We start from the raw sequence: 12,515 nt of genomic DNA, 5'->3' as shown, positions 1-12,515 counted from the left end.
GGTGTTATTGTTTCTGTTCCATTGTTTCATGTCTGTACGCTACTCGTGTTTATTGTTTTCTTCTATGTTTTATTTCACTCCCTGAACCTGCTTCCCTACTCCCAGCGTACACATTACACACACCATTCAAACCACAGAAAAGCTGCTTTTTAACATACTAAATTTCAATTTTTTGGAAGGAAAACTATTCCACTCAGATAGTACTTAATTATAGGTCACATTTCATAGACCTCTGGAAACACTGGACAGTTACTTTAAAGTCTAGTGTTAGTTGATCAGAGGAAGAGGTAACTAGGAGCAGTTTGAACATTGGCTTGCTCCTGGTGTTTAACTTGATCCTCTTTTACTCCGTTCATTATGTGCCTGTTTAACATTCTCTATTTATTATAATAAAAAACAACGTTTTCATGAAATCTCCTGCCTTTTCAAGAAGAAGATTTAATGTGAGAAGCACTCGGGCCTCTTCTTCACAATGCAATGTTTTCGACTATGTACAGAATCTCTCGTGGGATTTAGCTGCTTATTTATTTGACCCATGGTGACTTGTCTACTCAGGCATGGGAGGTGCTTAACTGACAAGTCTGAACTGAGTGCTATGCTGTCTGCGTGCCGGGGGGAATTACTTCCAGACTGAAATGCAGTCCTTCAGTTTCACCAAGTCTGCATACGGACTAGGACCTTGCTTGACTACCATCAAACAGACCTGCTTTTCATGTAAAGTGAGGAAATCTTAGGAGCTGAGTACTTTTGAGGACTGTTTGTCTTTCTCATTAAGGATTCGGACAGAGTCTGACTGTACAGAGGAAAGCTTTTGATAATGAAAACAATGGAGAACGGCCATCCAAGTGATAACTGCACAGCAGAGAATCTGCCACTGTACAAATTTTACGCCTCTGTGATGATCATGGAATTCACCCTGGCTCTGCCGCTCAACCTCTCAGTGCTTTATCTATTCATCTTCAAGCTGAAGTTCTGGAAATCTAAAACCAACAACATTTTCCTGTTCAATCTCGTCTTGGCTGACGTTCTTCTGCTTATATGTTTGCCAGTAAAGGCATATCAATTTCTTAATGGGAATCGGCGGAGTACAGAGGGAGGGATCTGCAAAGCCATGCTCTTCATGCTGTTTCTGAACCGAGGTGCCAGTATCGCCTTCCTGACTGTGATTTCAGTTGATCGCTATTTCAATGTGGTTCATCCTGGGAAAAAGAACTTTGCCAAGGCTTTTAAAAGGTCTCCTCATATCTCTTTCCTCATCTGGCTACTGCTGCTCCCCCTGACTATCCCCACCATGCTGAAGTCCTTTGAGTGCTGTAATAGTTATGGGCGTGAAGATGACACTCTAGTCGAGGATGTCACTGACACTCTGAGAGAGGTTGTGTTTTTCACCCAGATTCTCATCCCTTTCTTTGTGTTGGTCTACTGCACGGTCCGCATTGTTAACAGACTAAAAAAGAAGACCGTAGGGGATAGTACCAAGCTGCGTCGAGCAGTGTTTCTGGTCACCTCAGTAATGCTGGTCTTTTCTTTCTGTTTCCTGCCTTGTACCATAGCTAGAATGGTTCTGTTGATTGTGAGAGTTGAGAATTTACCCGGAGCAGAAGCTATAGTTGTTCAAGTCTTTGACGGTCTCATGGTTTTGTCCTACTTGGATTGTTTAGTGGACCCAATTGTGTACTGCTTAAGCAGCACTAAGTTCAAAAGTCTCTACCTGACAACGTATTGCCGCTGTCTACTGAGCGAAAATGCAGAAATAGCTGAGAGCACAATCTCAAAAGGAAACAACTCAAGCCCAAAACGCAACAACAATATATTGTTGCATAGTAGGTAAAAAGAGGACATGAAAATGACTGTTTTATTACTGACTTTATGACTGTTCTCATGGTAAGACACTCATGTTAGTTTGCCAAACCAGACGTGTTTGTTACCATCAGCATGTTAAACAGCTCATAATGACTGTGTTGTTCCTAATTGTCTGGGTCAAATAACAAAGATGTGTCGTTGCTGTTGTTTTTATAGCTGTCTCTCTGGCCATTTGTCCATTTACCTTATTATGTCAGGGGTTGAATACTTATTGACTCAAGACATTTCAGGTAAACACTTCACTTGATACCCAGCGTCATAACACGTAATGGCACAGTCTTAACCATGTCATAATATGTCATAACAGCTGACATAACTTGTCATAAATTGTCCTAATAGGGTCATAACACTGTCATGACCAATATATTTACACCTGTTGTCAAATATATTGCGTTATTTTATGGCTGGTTATGAAATCTATATGAGGGTGTCAAAATGCACAAAACTTACCACGGTAAAAAAAGGGCAACCACAAGAATCATTGAGCAATTATTACAAGAGCAGAAGAAAACCGACCAATCTGATGAGTATTTGGCAAAACTATTTTGAACTGGAATAAATGCTGCACTTATTAACAATGATCAACACAATTCCAGTCAAAATAGATTGTAAGACATTCTGTAGCCTACCATTACTATACCCAACCCAAATCCTTTTGTTGCCATTATCATGTATCCAAGTGGTTTTCAAACTTTTTGACCTGCAATCTCCAAAACAGAGTGGTAGAAAACAGGAAACCCTGTTCACTCAAATGTGCATGTGCACACGGTGATGCATTTTCAAAACTCAAGATATGCTACAGAAATAAACTACGTTTTACACTTGCATTTGGAGCTGAAAGACTTTCATGTTAGTGGCCAATATCAACTATGGATATATCTGTATATAGCTATGTACATTTATTGTTATGTACATTTCTTGCTATGTATGTTATTGTTATGTACATTTCTTGTAATTCACTTCATTGATTTGATTTTTAAAAAACTTTGTTTATTTAGTAAATATTTTATTAACTCCACTTCTTGAACTGCATTGTTGGTTAAGAGCTTGTATGTAAGCATTTCACAGTAATGTCTACACCTGTTGTATTCTGTGCATGTGACAAATACAATTTGATTTGATCATGTCACTTCTCTGTTGCCCAGAGCAAGCAAAATCATACAGCCTACTTGTAGCAGAAGTTGAAGGAGCGGATGGAAAGCATGTTATGTCTGCACTGCGTCATCACATTGGAGGGCAGCCGGCCTCTAGAGTGCTCATTGCCAGCCAAGTAGCCCTGTTCTTCCTCACAAACATCATAATAAATTCCCCAGAATATGTTACATCTTCATCCCATAATATTACATCTGCCTATTTTAGGCATATAGCCAGTAGCCACCCAAACTAGACCTATCTGAAATATGAAAATCATCAAATCGCCAGGTAGCCTAATGTTCTGGCAAAGATGATTCAGTAGATTGCAAAATTATATTTTATATGGGTGATAAACTTTTTACCAGGCCAAACTGAAACAAGTCACTAATCGGAATATGTGGGCCCACCTTTGCTCACCAATGCTGATGGTCAACAATCAAGACACACAACTTTTTGAAAAGGGCACTTTGGAGTCTGGAAGGGCAAAGGGGCACAGGTAGAGCCTTATCTGTGCACTTACCTGATTGTAATGAATTGTATATACAGTCATGTTAATTTTTTCATAATATTTTAAATAACTTGTAGAAAATAGACTTCATGACACTGTCATGAAGCATTATGACCATCCTGTGTCACTTTACTTGGTCTAAGAACATGCACTTTATGACACAGTCAAGAAGCATTATGACAGTCATTATCATATATCTGGCCTGTCACGTATATGCCCTTATGTCAGTCATCAGTCAAACAGAGGGGGGCTCGTCCTGCTCTTGAAATCTGCTCCTGTATTCATTCCAGTCATCAGCAACAGAGCATTGGAGTATGTTTTTATGTCCTGAACAAATATATTATCATAGCTGAATCTGGACCCTGGAAAACACCTGGGAGTTAAGAGGAATGGTTTTAGTTTGTAGCTAGCTCAAGCAGAATGTATGACCAAAGATACTGGTAACCTTTCATCTGTGGTTCATCTGTGGTGTGACTGTTCGCTAGCAAGCTACTTACCAGCATGCCAGAAAAAGCACTGTGTTGTGACTGAATGCCATAATGTAAAAATAACCTTACACTAAGGGGGATATGCTGTGAAGCATGTGAAGACAGACCCAACATACTGTAAGTCAGTTATTCATTTCAAATCTACATAAATGTAGCATTTCAAGCACACAAAAATGTTAAGTACAAACATTGAAAAGTTTCACAAAAATGTACACGATCAAATATTGCATAACTGAGTACTGAGAAGACCGGGGTGACGAGTACCGGGTACGAACATAGTGCATCCTTCAGGGCCTGGAACGCCGCCTCTGTGTCCTCCATCCATTGCACCGTCTGGGGTAGTCGTGCCTTCGTTAAGTCTGTGAGGGGAGAAGCTATTGCAGCAAAGTTAGGTACAATCTACTGTAGTACCCTGCAAACCTCAGGAATGACTTCACCTGCCTCCTGGTTCGGGCCATCCCCTAATGGCAGTGTTATTTTTCTTGGGGTTTCACATTTTCCCTCCTGATCTGATATCCCAGGTACTCCACCTCGGAGTAGCCTAGCTTGCACTTGTTGGGGTTTGCGGTCAGACCTGCATCCCTTAGCGCATCAACCACTGCCTGTAACCTACAAAGATGTGACTCCCAACTATCACTGTCCACAATTATGTCATATCCAGATAAGCAGCTGCGTACTCACTGTGAAGCCGCAGGACGCGCTCCATGAGCCACTGAAAGGTCGCTGGTGCCCCGTGGAGCCTGAAAGGCAGAACCCGGTTGTGGTATAGCCCCCGGGGTGGAGAAGGCAGTCTTCTCCCGGGAGGCCGCTATCAGTGGCACCTGCCAGTACCCCTTTGTCAGGTCCAAGGTGCTGACGTATCTTGCCATCCCCAAGCCGGTCGATCAGTTCGTCCACCCGGGGCATGGGGTAGGCATCAAACTTACAGACCTCGTTCAGGCCCTGGAAGTCATTACAGAAGCACACGGTTCTGTCCAGTTTCGGGAACCAGTACTACGGGGCTAGACCACTCACTGTGTGACTCCTCCAATACCCCCATTTCTAGCATTGTCGTCACTTCCCGCTGGACCGCCACCGTTCGGGCTTCTGGTATCCGGTATGGCCATTTGCGCACTTTTTCTCCCGGACATTTGTGGATATGATGTTCCACGAGATCCGTGCGCCCCGGCACCTCGGAGAACACGGCCGTATTCCGCTGGACCAACTCTCTGAGCTCTTGTCATTGGGTCAGGCTGAGGTTGAAACTTCGACCGGGATGACCACGATTACCAGGATGTATTGGTGTCCCCTCGCGGTCTTCACCAACGGACCCACCAGATCCATTGCCACCCGCTCAAATGGCACTCCTATAATGGGCAAGGGAACCAAAGGGTTTCTATAGTGCACCCTCAGAGCTGTGATATGGCATTCCGGGCAACTACGGCAGTAGCCCTCCACAGCATGTGTGACGTAGAAGTCCGTCACTGGCTGCGGGCAGCATTTGGTTCTTTAACGCACGCACACATTCATCACTCCTCCCTGCTCCATTATCAGATAAGGTAACAATGTGGGTCGACACACAAGTTCATTTCTCTGTCTTAGTACATACATTTTACACTTATGTCAATGATCATATTTAATATAAGCAATATGTACTTTACTTATCGATGTTATGGATGAGCGTGTTTGTTTGTTCTGTTCCTCTCTCTCCCCATCTCTGTAGCTTCCGGGTATGCTGTATGCTGAATAAGGACCCGAGCAAAGGGAATTGGGCTGACTTTGTATTGCCTGTCCCAAAAGGCTCATTAATTAATGTAAATGTGCATATTGAAAGACACTGTCAGTAGTAATGTAATTTTGTAAATGTTATGTTGTGATAATGTTTTAAAAACGTGGTGCAATGTATATCCTTTAGTATGTTTAGTTAATGGAAAATGTAGGTTTGACGAAGTAATTGCTTAATTAATTGGTGTTAATTGTTCTGAGGGGAGGGGCTAGCCCTACAAAAGGAGCCTCTCTTTTAGTTCATGGAGAGGCATTTTGGATTGAGCTGTGAATGGGGCAGTATTGTTTTTAGCTTGTCCCATAAGGTATATGTTTGATGGCAGTACTGCTGGTTTTGTTCCGGAATCACTTTGTAAATAAGCACCCTTGCACAGAAGAACTTTTGATAGAGGTTAGGTTTTCCAGTATAGCTTTCTGGCCTACTCTACGTGACAGCGCTAGACTCCGGGCCAGTGGAACCGGTTCTCAATCCGCTCCCTAGTTCTCCATTCCCAGGTGTGCCACAAGCAGGTGGGTATAGGCAAGCTGCAACACAGTCCTAACATACTGTCTGGGTATGAGGAACAAGTCTTTTGTCGCCCCATTATGCTTTACTACCTGATACAATAAATTATGCTTGAATGCGAAGTGGGGGTAGTGTCAATCACTTACTCCAGTACGCCATCCACCACAATCACCTGGCCCCTATTATTCTGGAGATTGGGGTGTTCTAACTGGGCCGTCCCGAACTGACCCGTGAGGATTCCCGTGTCGGGAGGTCCGTCTAGGGCCTCCACCTCCATAAAGGGGAGCCTGTCTTCCTCGCACGGTGGCTCGCTTGCCAGAGTGGGGTCGTCTCCCTCCTCCGGGTCCGACTCAGGCCCAATGGACACCTCTCATGGTGGGGGTTGGGTTGCACAGGCCACCATCCTTTTTCCTTTTCTTCCTACCTCCCATGCGTGCCTCCCCAGGTCCTTGAAGAGAGGGCAGTCTCAACCGAGGAGAAATCGGTGGAGACTGCCCAAAGTTAGTAGTGATCATATTGAACAAAATGTATTTATAGCCATTTACATTCTGTATAGAGCGGGTGCTTTTTGTGCTATTGTACCCTTTACCTCCACCTGAGATACATGTCAAATCTACAAAAAGGCATCTATGTACTGTATAACCATACAAGGTTAATTTAACAGTAAAATAAGACATTGTTGTGGTGCAACAAGGTATGTTGTTACTGTATTGACTGTGACGTGGTACAACTGCTAGAATTAAAAACTATTTATGAACACACATGTAGCTATCATGGACATATATAGACACATTCATCTCTTCATTTTACATGATGTGTGTTCACTTATCTGACAAGGCATTAAAACATATCTGAAAAATGTGTTTATCTGAAAGTTTTTTTGCAGCTTTGAAATTGTCCACTAGCAGGAATTTACACAAAGCTGTCAATAACATGAATAAAACATATGTTTGGCTTGTATCCATAAAAAACGGTATAGATACCAACAACCACAATAACTGGTTTAAACATAAAATAGCAGAAATGTTTTATATTTTTATTTTTTATTTGAACCCAAAGATGACAGTGGGCTTAATAGGTATGTGGGCTTAATAGGTATGTGGGCTTAATAGGTATGTGGGCTTAATAGGTAGGTACACTTACCCTTCTTCATATGGTTTTGAAAAAAATACCCTGAAAAATGTGTCCGTCATCTCAGACTTCTATGAACTGGCTACTACTACCATGGGTTTAAATCATGTTGGGTATACACCCCAAAAAACTGGCGTCCCTCAGGACACCAATTTCCATGTGGTAAAAGCAAGTTAATCTGCTAGTAAATCTATCCAATTCCCTAGGATACACTCCTCTTCTTGAAAACATCACAACCATTTTGTAGCATTGTTAACATTCCTGCTCATCTGAGATATTTTCAGCTAGGAACTAACTGCCTGTTCCTTCACATTGTTGCTCTTTGTCTGTTTAATCAGTCAAATGTGTTTTTTATGACAACCTCAACTACATTTTCATTTCCATGGATGTTGTGCAACTGGAAGCATGACTATGCACTTACTTGCTCCCATATAGGAATTCCACAAGAAGCTACAAGGAAGTGTTTAGCAAAGAAAAGAGGTCACTTCTCATAAACAGTTGACAAATATGAGAAAGGTTGTTATTGTCTGAGTCAATGCAATGTTTTCCACTATGTCCTCATTCTCTCGTGTGACCAGCTGCTTATTTATTCGTTCTGTGGTGACTTGCCTATTCAGGCTTGGGAGGTGGAGCTCAACCAACAAGTCTGAACAATTTACAACTGTATGCTGCCTGCGTGCTGGGGAGAATTACTTCCAGAGACTGAAGTGCAGTCCTTCAGTTTCACCAAGTCTACACACGGATTAGGAGCTTGCTTCGCTTCCCTTAAACAGACTCACTTGTTTTGTAAAGTGAGGAACTATTTTGGAGTTGAGCACTTTAGAGGACTGTTTTTACTTCTTGTTAAGGATTCTGATAAGATCTGCCTTACTTTTTCTGACTGTAAAGGGGACAGCTTTCGATGATGAAAACAATGGAGAACGGCCATCCAAGTGATAACTGCACAGCAGAGAATCTGCCACTGTACAAATTTTACGCCTCTGTGATGATCATGGAATTCACCCTGGCTCTGCCGCTCAACCTCTCAGTGCTTTATCTATTCATCTTCAAGCTGAAGTTCTGGAAATCTAAAACCAACAACATTTTCCTGTTCAATCTCGTCTTGGCTGACGTTCTTCTGCTTATATGTTTGCCAGTAAAGGCATATCAATTTCTTAATGGGAATAGACGGAGTACAGAGGGAGGGATCTGCAAAGCCATGCTCTTCATGCTGTTTCTGAACCGAGGTGCCAGTATCGCCTTCCTGACTGTGATTTCAGTTGATCGCTATTTCAATGTGGTTCATCCTGGGAAAAAGAACTTTGCCAAGGCTTTTAAAAGGTCTCCTCATATCTCTTTCCTCATCTGGCTACTGCTGCTCCCCCTGACTATCCCCACCATGCTGAAGTCCTTTGAGTGCTGTAATAGTTATGGGCGTGAAGATGACACTCTAGTCGAGGATGTCACTGACACTCTGAGAGAGGTTGTGTTTTTCACCCAGATTCTCATCCCTTTCTTTGTGTTGGTCTACTGCACGGTCTGCATTGTTAACAGACTAAAAAAGAAGACCGTAGGGGATAGTACCAAGCTGCGTCGAGCAGTGTTTCTGGTCACCTCAGTAATGCTGGTATTTTCTTTCTTTTTCTTGCCTTGTACCATAGCTAGAATGGTTCTGTTGATTTTCAGAATCAAGGATCTACAGGATGCTGAGAATATAGCTGTTCAGCTCTATGACGGACTCATGGTTTTGTCCTACTTGGATTGTTTAGTGGACCCAATTGTGTACTGCTTAAGCAGCACTAAGTTCAAAAGCCTCTACCTGACAACGTATTGCCGCTGTCTACTGAACAAAGATGCAGAATCAGCTGAAAGCCCTAACTTGACAGGAAACAACTAAAATTAAAAATGCAATAACAAAGGGGTTGCCCTGAATTTGACAGTAACTTACAGGAAGCTCAGTGGAAAGTAAAATTCTGTATTTCATAATACAGTTAACCCAATGTAATATAAATGTGGTATCAAAGCAAGTGCTGTGTTATGACACACAGTACAATACCGTAAAATTGACTGTATTCTACTGTAAAAAAGTAAATGCTACCGTAATCAGAATTAATTCATGAAATTCAATGAGGGGATGGGTTTGTATTTCACAGGATTGTACTGTATTTACAAGGGATTGGTGCAAGCAGGTTGGCTGCTAGGCAAAAATTGTTTACACATTACAGCATTGTAATGAATATTTGGTGCTTTATATCACTTACACTTAACAAAAGCTTCCAAACTGGCAGTGACTACAGGACAAAACAGACCAAAAGGACATGGCAAAATGCCTGCTGCCACTCCAATCTGTTTTAAATGTGATGGGGCAACATAACCACATAGGAGTTAAATTGATACAGCGTTCTCACTCACAGGTGCAACAAATATAGCCTCTTACAAGGCAGCCTCAAAACATGTTTTTCTTAATTAAATGTTTTTATTTAACAACAATACCATGCAGCAACTAGTGGTCAAAAGGTTTTTGGCACTCAAAGATATGGTATGGTACTGTGTTCAGTGGGGTGTAATTACAGTACCATTTGAAATACAGCAATTCTTTCCCTGCCCAGAACACTTTCCAACAATTCACCATAATTTACAGTATGCTGCAGTAATACCCGGACCCAGCTTTCCTTGCATGAAAATTAAGCCGTGATTAGGACTGCCCCGAGAGACCCCAAATTAACTATTTCAAAAAAAAAATAAAACAATAAATTGATATAAAAAGCATTATAAAATGTGTGGTTTGCATCACTTTTAATGCCCGATGTCGCATATCACTAGAACATTTCAAGTTACTAAACTTACGCACAAAATGTATATTATTTTTAGAACATTTACTCAGGCGTTTCTGGACTCTGGGGGGAGCAAACCTTCCGTGTTAACCACTATTTTCAGCGCCAATCGGCCACCAGACAGAGCCAAAAGTGTTTATTAGGAAATCTTCTTGAAGGTAGAGGTTTCATGTTATTTATTGATTGAGTACTACAGACAGTTACCAAGTCTTTAACACACTGTGACATATATGTTAAAGGGAAATGTACCGTTTTCTATGACAGTGTAGCATAGTAGACTGCTTTTCTCAAATAGAGGACATGTTTTATTACTGCATTATGACTATTTGTTCTCATGATGAGACATTCATGTTAGTTTGCCAAGCCAGACTGTGATTCACTACTTGTTTCTGTTATCATCAGTCATCTGGTTTCTTTCACCTGTGATGTCATCCTTCATGTTAAAATGCTCATAATGACTCTGTTGTTACTAATTGTCTGGGTCAAATAAATATTACTCTTATGATCCATAAAAAGTGTGTTGCTATTGTTCTTATTAGTTCTACTACCACTACTGCCCACAGTCCTTGGGAGCGGGCCGTGTCAGTGGCACTGGGTTATCCTCAAAGCAGGAGAAGAAGGTGGTTAACTTGTCCGGGTAGCGAGACGTTGGTGTCCAGGACATGGCTGGTTTTCAATGAGCGACCTACACAACATACACCAAGCTTACTACACAACATGCACTTAGTATTACTTTCTTAGCTGCAGTAAAAACTGGGCAAAAAAAGAAACATCCTCTCACTATTAACTGTGTTTATTTTCAGCAAACTTAACATGTGTAAATATTTGTATATTAAGACACTCACAGCTTACAGATGGTAGGCAATTAAGGTCACAGTTATGAAAACTTAGGACACTAAAGAGGCCTTTCTACTGACTCTGAAAAACACCAAAAGAAAGATGCCCAGGGTTCCTGCTCAGTGTGATTAAGATTGCGTAGTCTACCGCCCCAATAGGTCCACAGATGATGCAATCACAATCACACTGCCCTAACCCATCTGGACAAGAGGAATACCTACGTGAGAATGCTGTTCATCGACTACAGCTCAGCATTTAACACCATAGTACCCTCCAAACTCGTCATCCACCCTGGGTCTCGACCCCGCCCTGTGCAACTGGGTCCTGGACTTCCTGACGGGCCGCCCCCAGGTGTTGAGGGTAGGTAACAACATCTCCACCCTGCTGATCCTCAACACTGGGGCCCCACAAGGGTGCGTTCTCAGCCCTCTCCTGCTCCCTGTTCACCCACGACTGTGTGGCCATGCACCCCTCCAACTCAATCATCCAGTTTGCAGACACTACAGTGGTAGGCTTGATTACCAACAACAACGAGGCGACCTACAGGGAGGAGGTGAGGGCCCTCGGAGTGTGGTGTCAGGAAAATAACCTCACACTCAATGTCAACAAAACAAAAGAGATGATCGTGGACTTCAGGAAAAAGCAGAGGGAGCACCACCCTATCCACATCGACGGGACAGTAGTGGAGAGGGCAGAAAGTTTTAAGTTCCTCTGCGTACACATCATGGACAAACTTAAATGATCCAACCACACAGACAGCGTGGTGAAGAAGGCGCAGTAGCGCCTCTTCAACCTCAGGAGGCAGAAGAAATTTGGCTTGACACCATAAACACTCACAAACTTTTACAGGTGCACAATTGAGAGCATCCTGTCGGGCTATATCACCGCCTGGTACGGCAACTGTTCTGCCCATAACCGCAAGGCTCTCCAGAGGGTAGTGAGGTCTGCACAACGCATCACCGGGGGCAAACTACCTGCCCTCCAGGACACCTACACCACTCGATGTCACAGGAAGGCCAAAACGTTCATCAAGGACAACAACCACTCGAGCCACTGCCTGTTCACCCCCTATCATCCAGAAGGCGAGGTCAGTACAGGTGCATCAATGCTGGGACCGAGAGACTGAAAAATAGCTTCTATCTCAAGGCCATCAGACTGTTAAACAGCCATCAATAACATTGAGTGGCTGCTGCCAACATACTGACTCAACTCCAGACACTTTAATAATGGAAAGATTGATGTAATAAATGTATCACTAGGCACTTTAAACAATGCCACTTCATATAATGTTTACATAGCCTACATTACTCATCTCGTATGTATATACTGTACTCTATACCATCTACTGCATCTTGCCATCTTGATGTAATGTATCACTAGCCACTTTTAACGATGCCACTTATATATGTTTACATACCCTACATTACTCATCTCATATGTATATACTGTACTCTATACCATCCACTGCATCT

General features: G+C 42.4%; 2 protein-coding genes across 2 annotated transcripts; both read left to right on the top strand.

The window, feature by feature from the left end:
* The first annotated feature begins 619 nt into the window (after positions 1 to 619).
* LOC135505990 (12-(S)-hydroxy-5,8,10,14-eicosatetraenoic acid receptor-like) lies at positions 620 to 2,881 on the top strand. The gene has a single exon (XM_064925309.1). The coding sequence runs from the start codon at positions 818 to 820 to the stop codon at positions 1,829 to 1,831; it is 1,014 nt and encodes a 337-aa protein (XP_064781381.1). The 5' UTR covers positions 620 to 817; the 3' UTR covers positions 1,832 to 2,881.
* A 5,042-nt stretch (positions 2,882 to 7,923) lies between these two features.
* LOC135505989 (12-(S)-hydroxy-5,8,10,14-eicosatetraenoic acid receptor-like) lies at positions 7,924 to 10,721 on the top strand. Its single transcript, XM_064925308.1, has one exon. It carries the CDS (start codon positions 8,295 to 8,297, stop codon positions 9,267 to 9,269), a length of 975 nt encoding a protein of 324 aa, XP_064781380.1. The 5' UTR covers positions 7,924 to 8,294; the 3' UTR covers positions 9,270 to 10,721.
* The last annotated feature ends 1,794 nt before the right edge of the window (positions 10,722 to 12,515 follow it).

The sequence above is a fragment of the Oncorhynchus masou genome, chromosome 19 (assembly GCF_036934945.1).
Source record: "Oncorhynchus masou masou isolate Uvic2021 chromosome 19, UVic_Omas_1.1, whole genome shotgun sequence".
Classification (NCBI taxonomy): domain Eukaryota; kingdom Metazoa; phylum Chordata; class Actinopteri; order Salmoniformes; family Salmonidae; genus Oncorhynchus; species Oncorhynchus masou.
The sequence above is the reverse complement of the archived record's forward strand: the minus strand, read 5'-3'. Positions and strand labels throughout refer to the sequence as shown.

Coding starts and splice junctions, on each gene's coding strand:
- LOC135505989 (XM_064925308.1), top strand. CDS start 8,295: ATGATGAAAACAATGGAGAACGGCCATCCAAGTGATAACTGCACAGCA.
- LOC135505990 (XM_064925309.1), top strand. CDS start 818: ATGAAAACAATGGAGAACGGCCATCCAAGTGATAACTGCACAGCAGAG.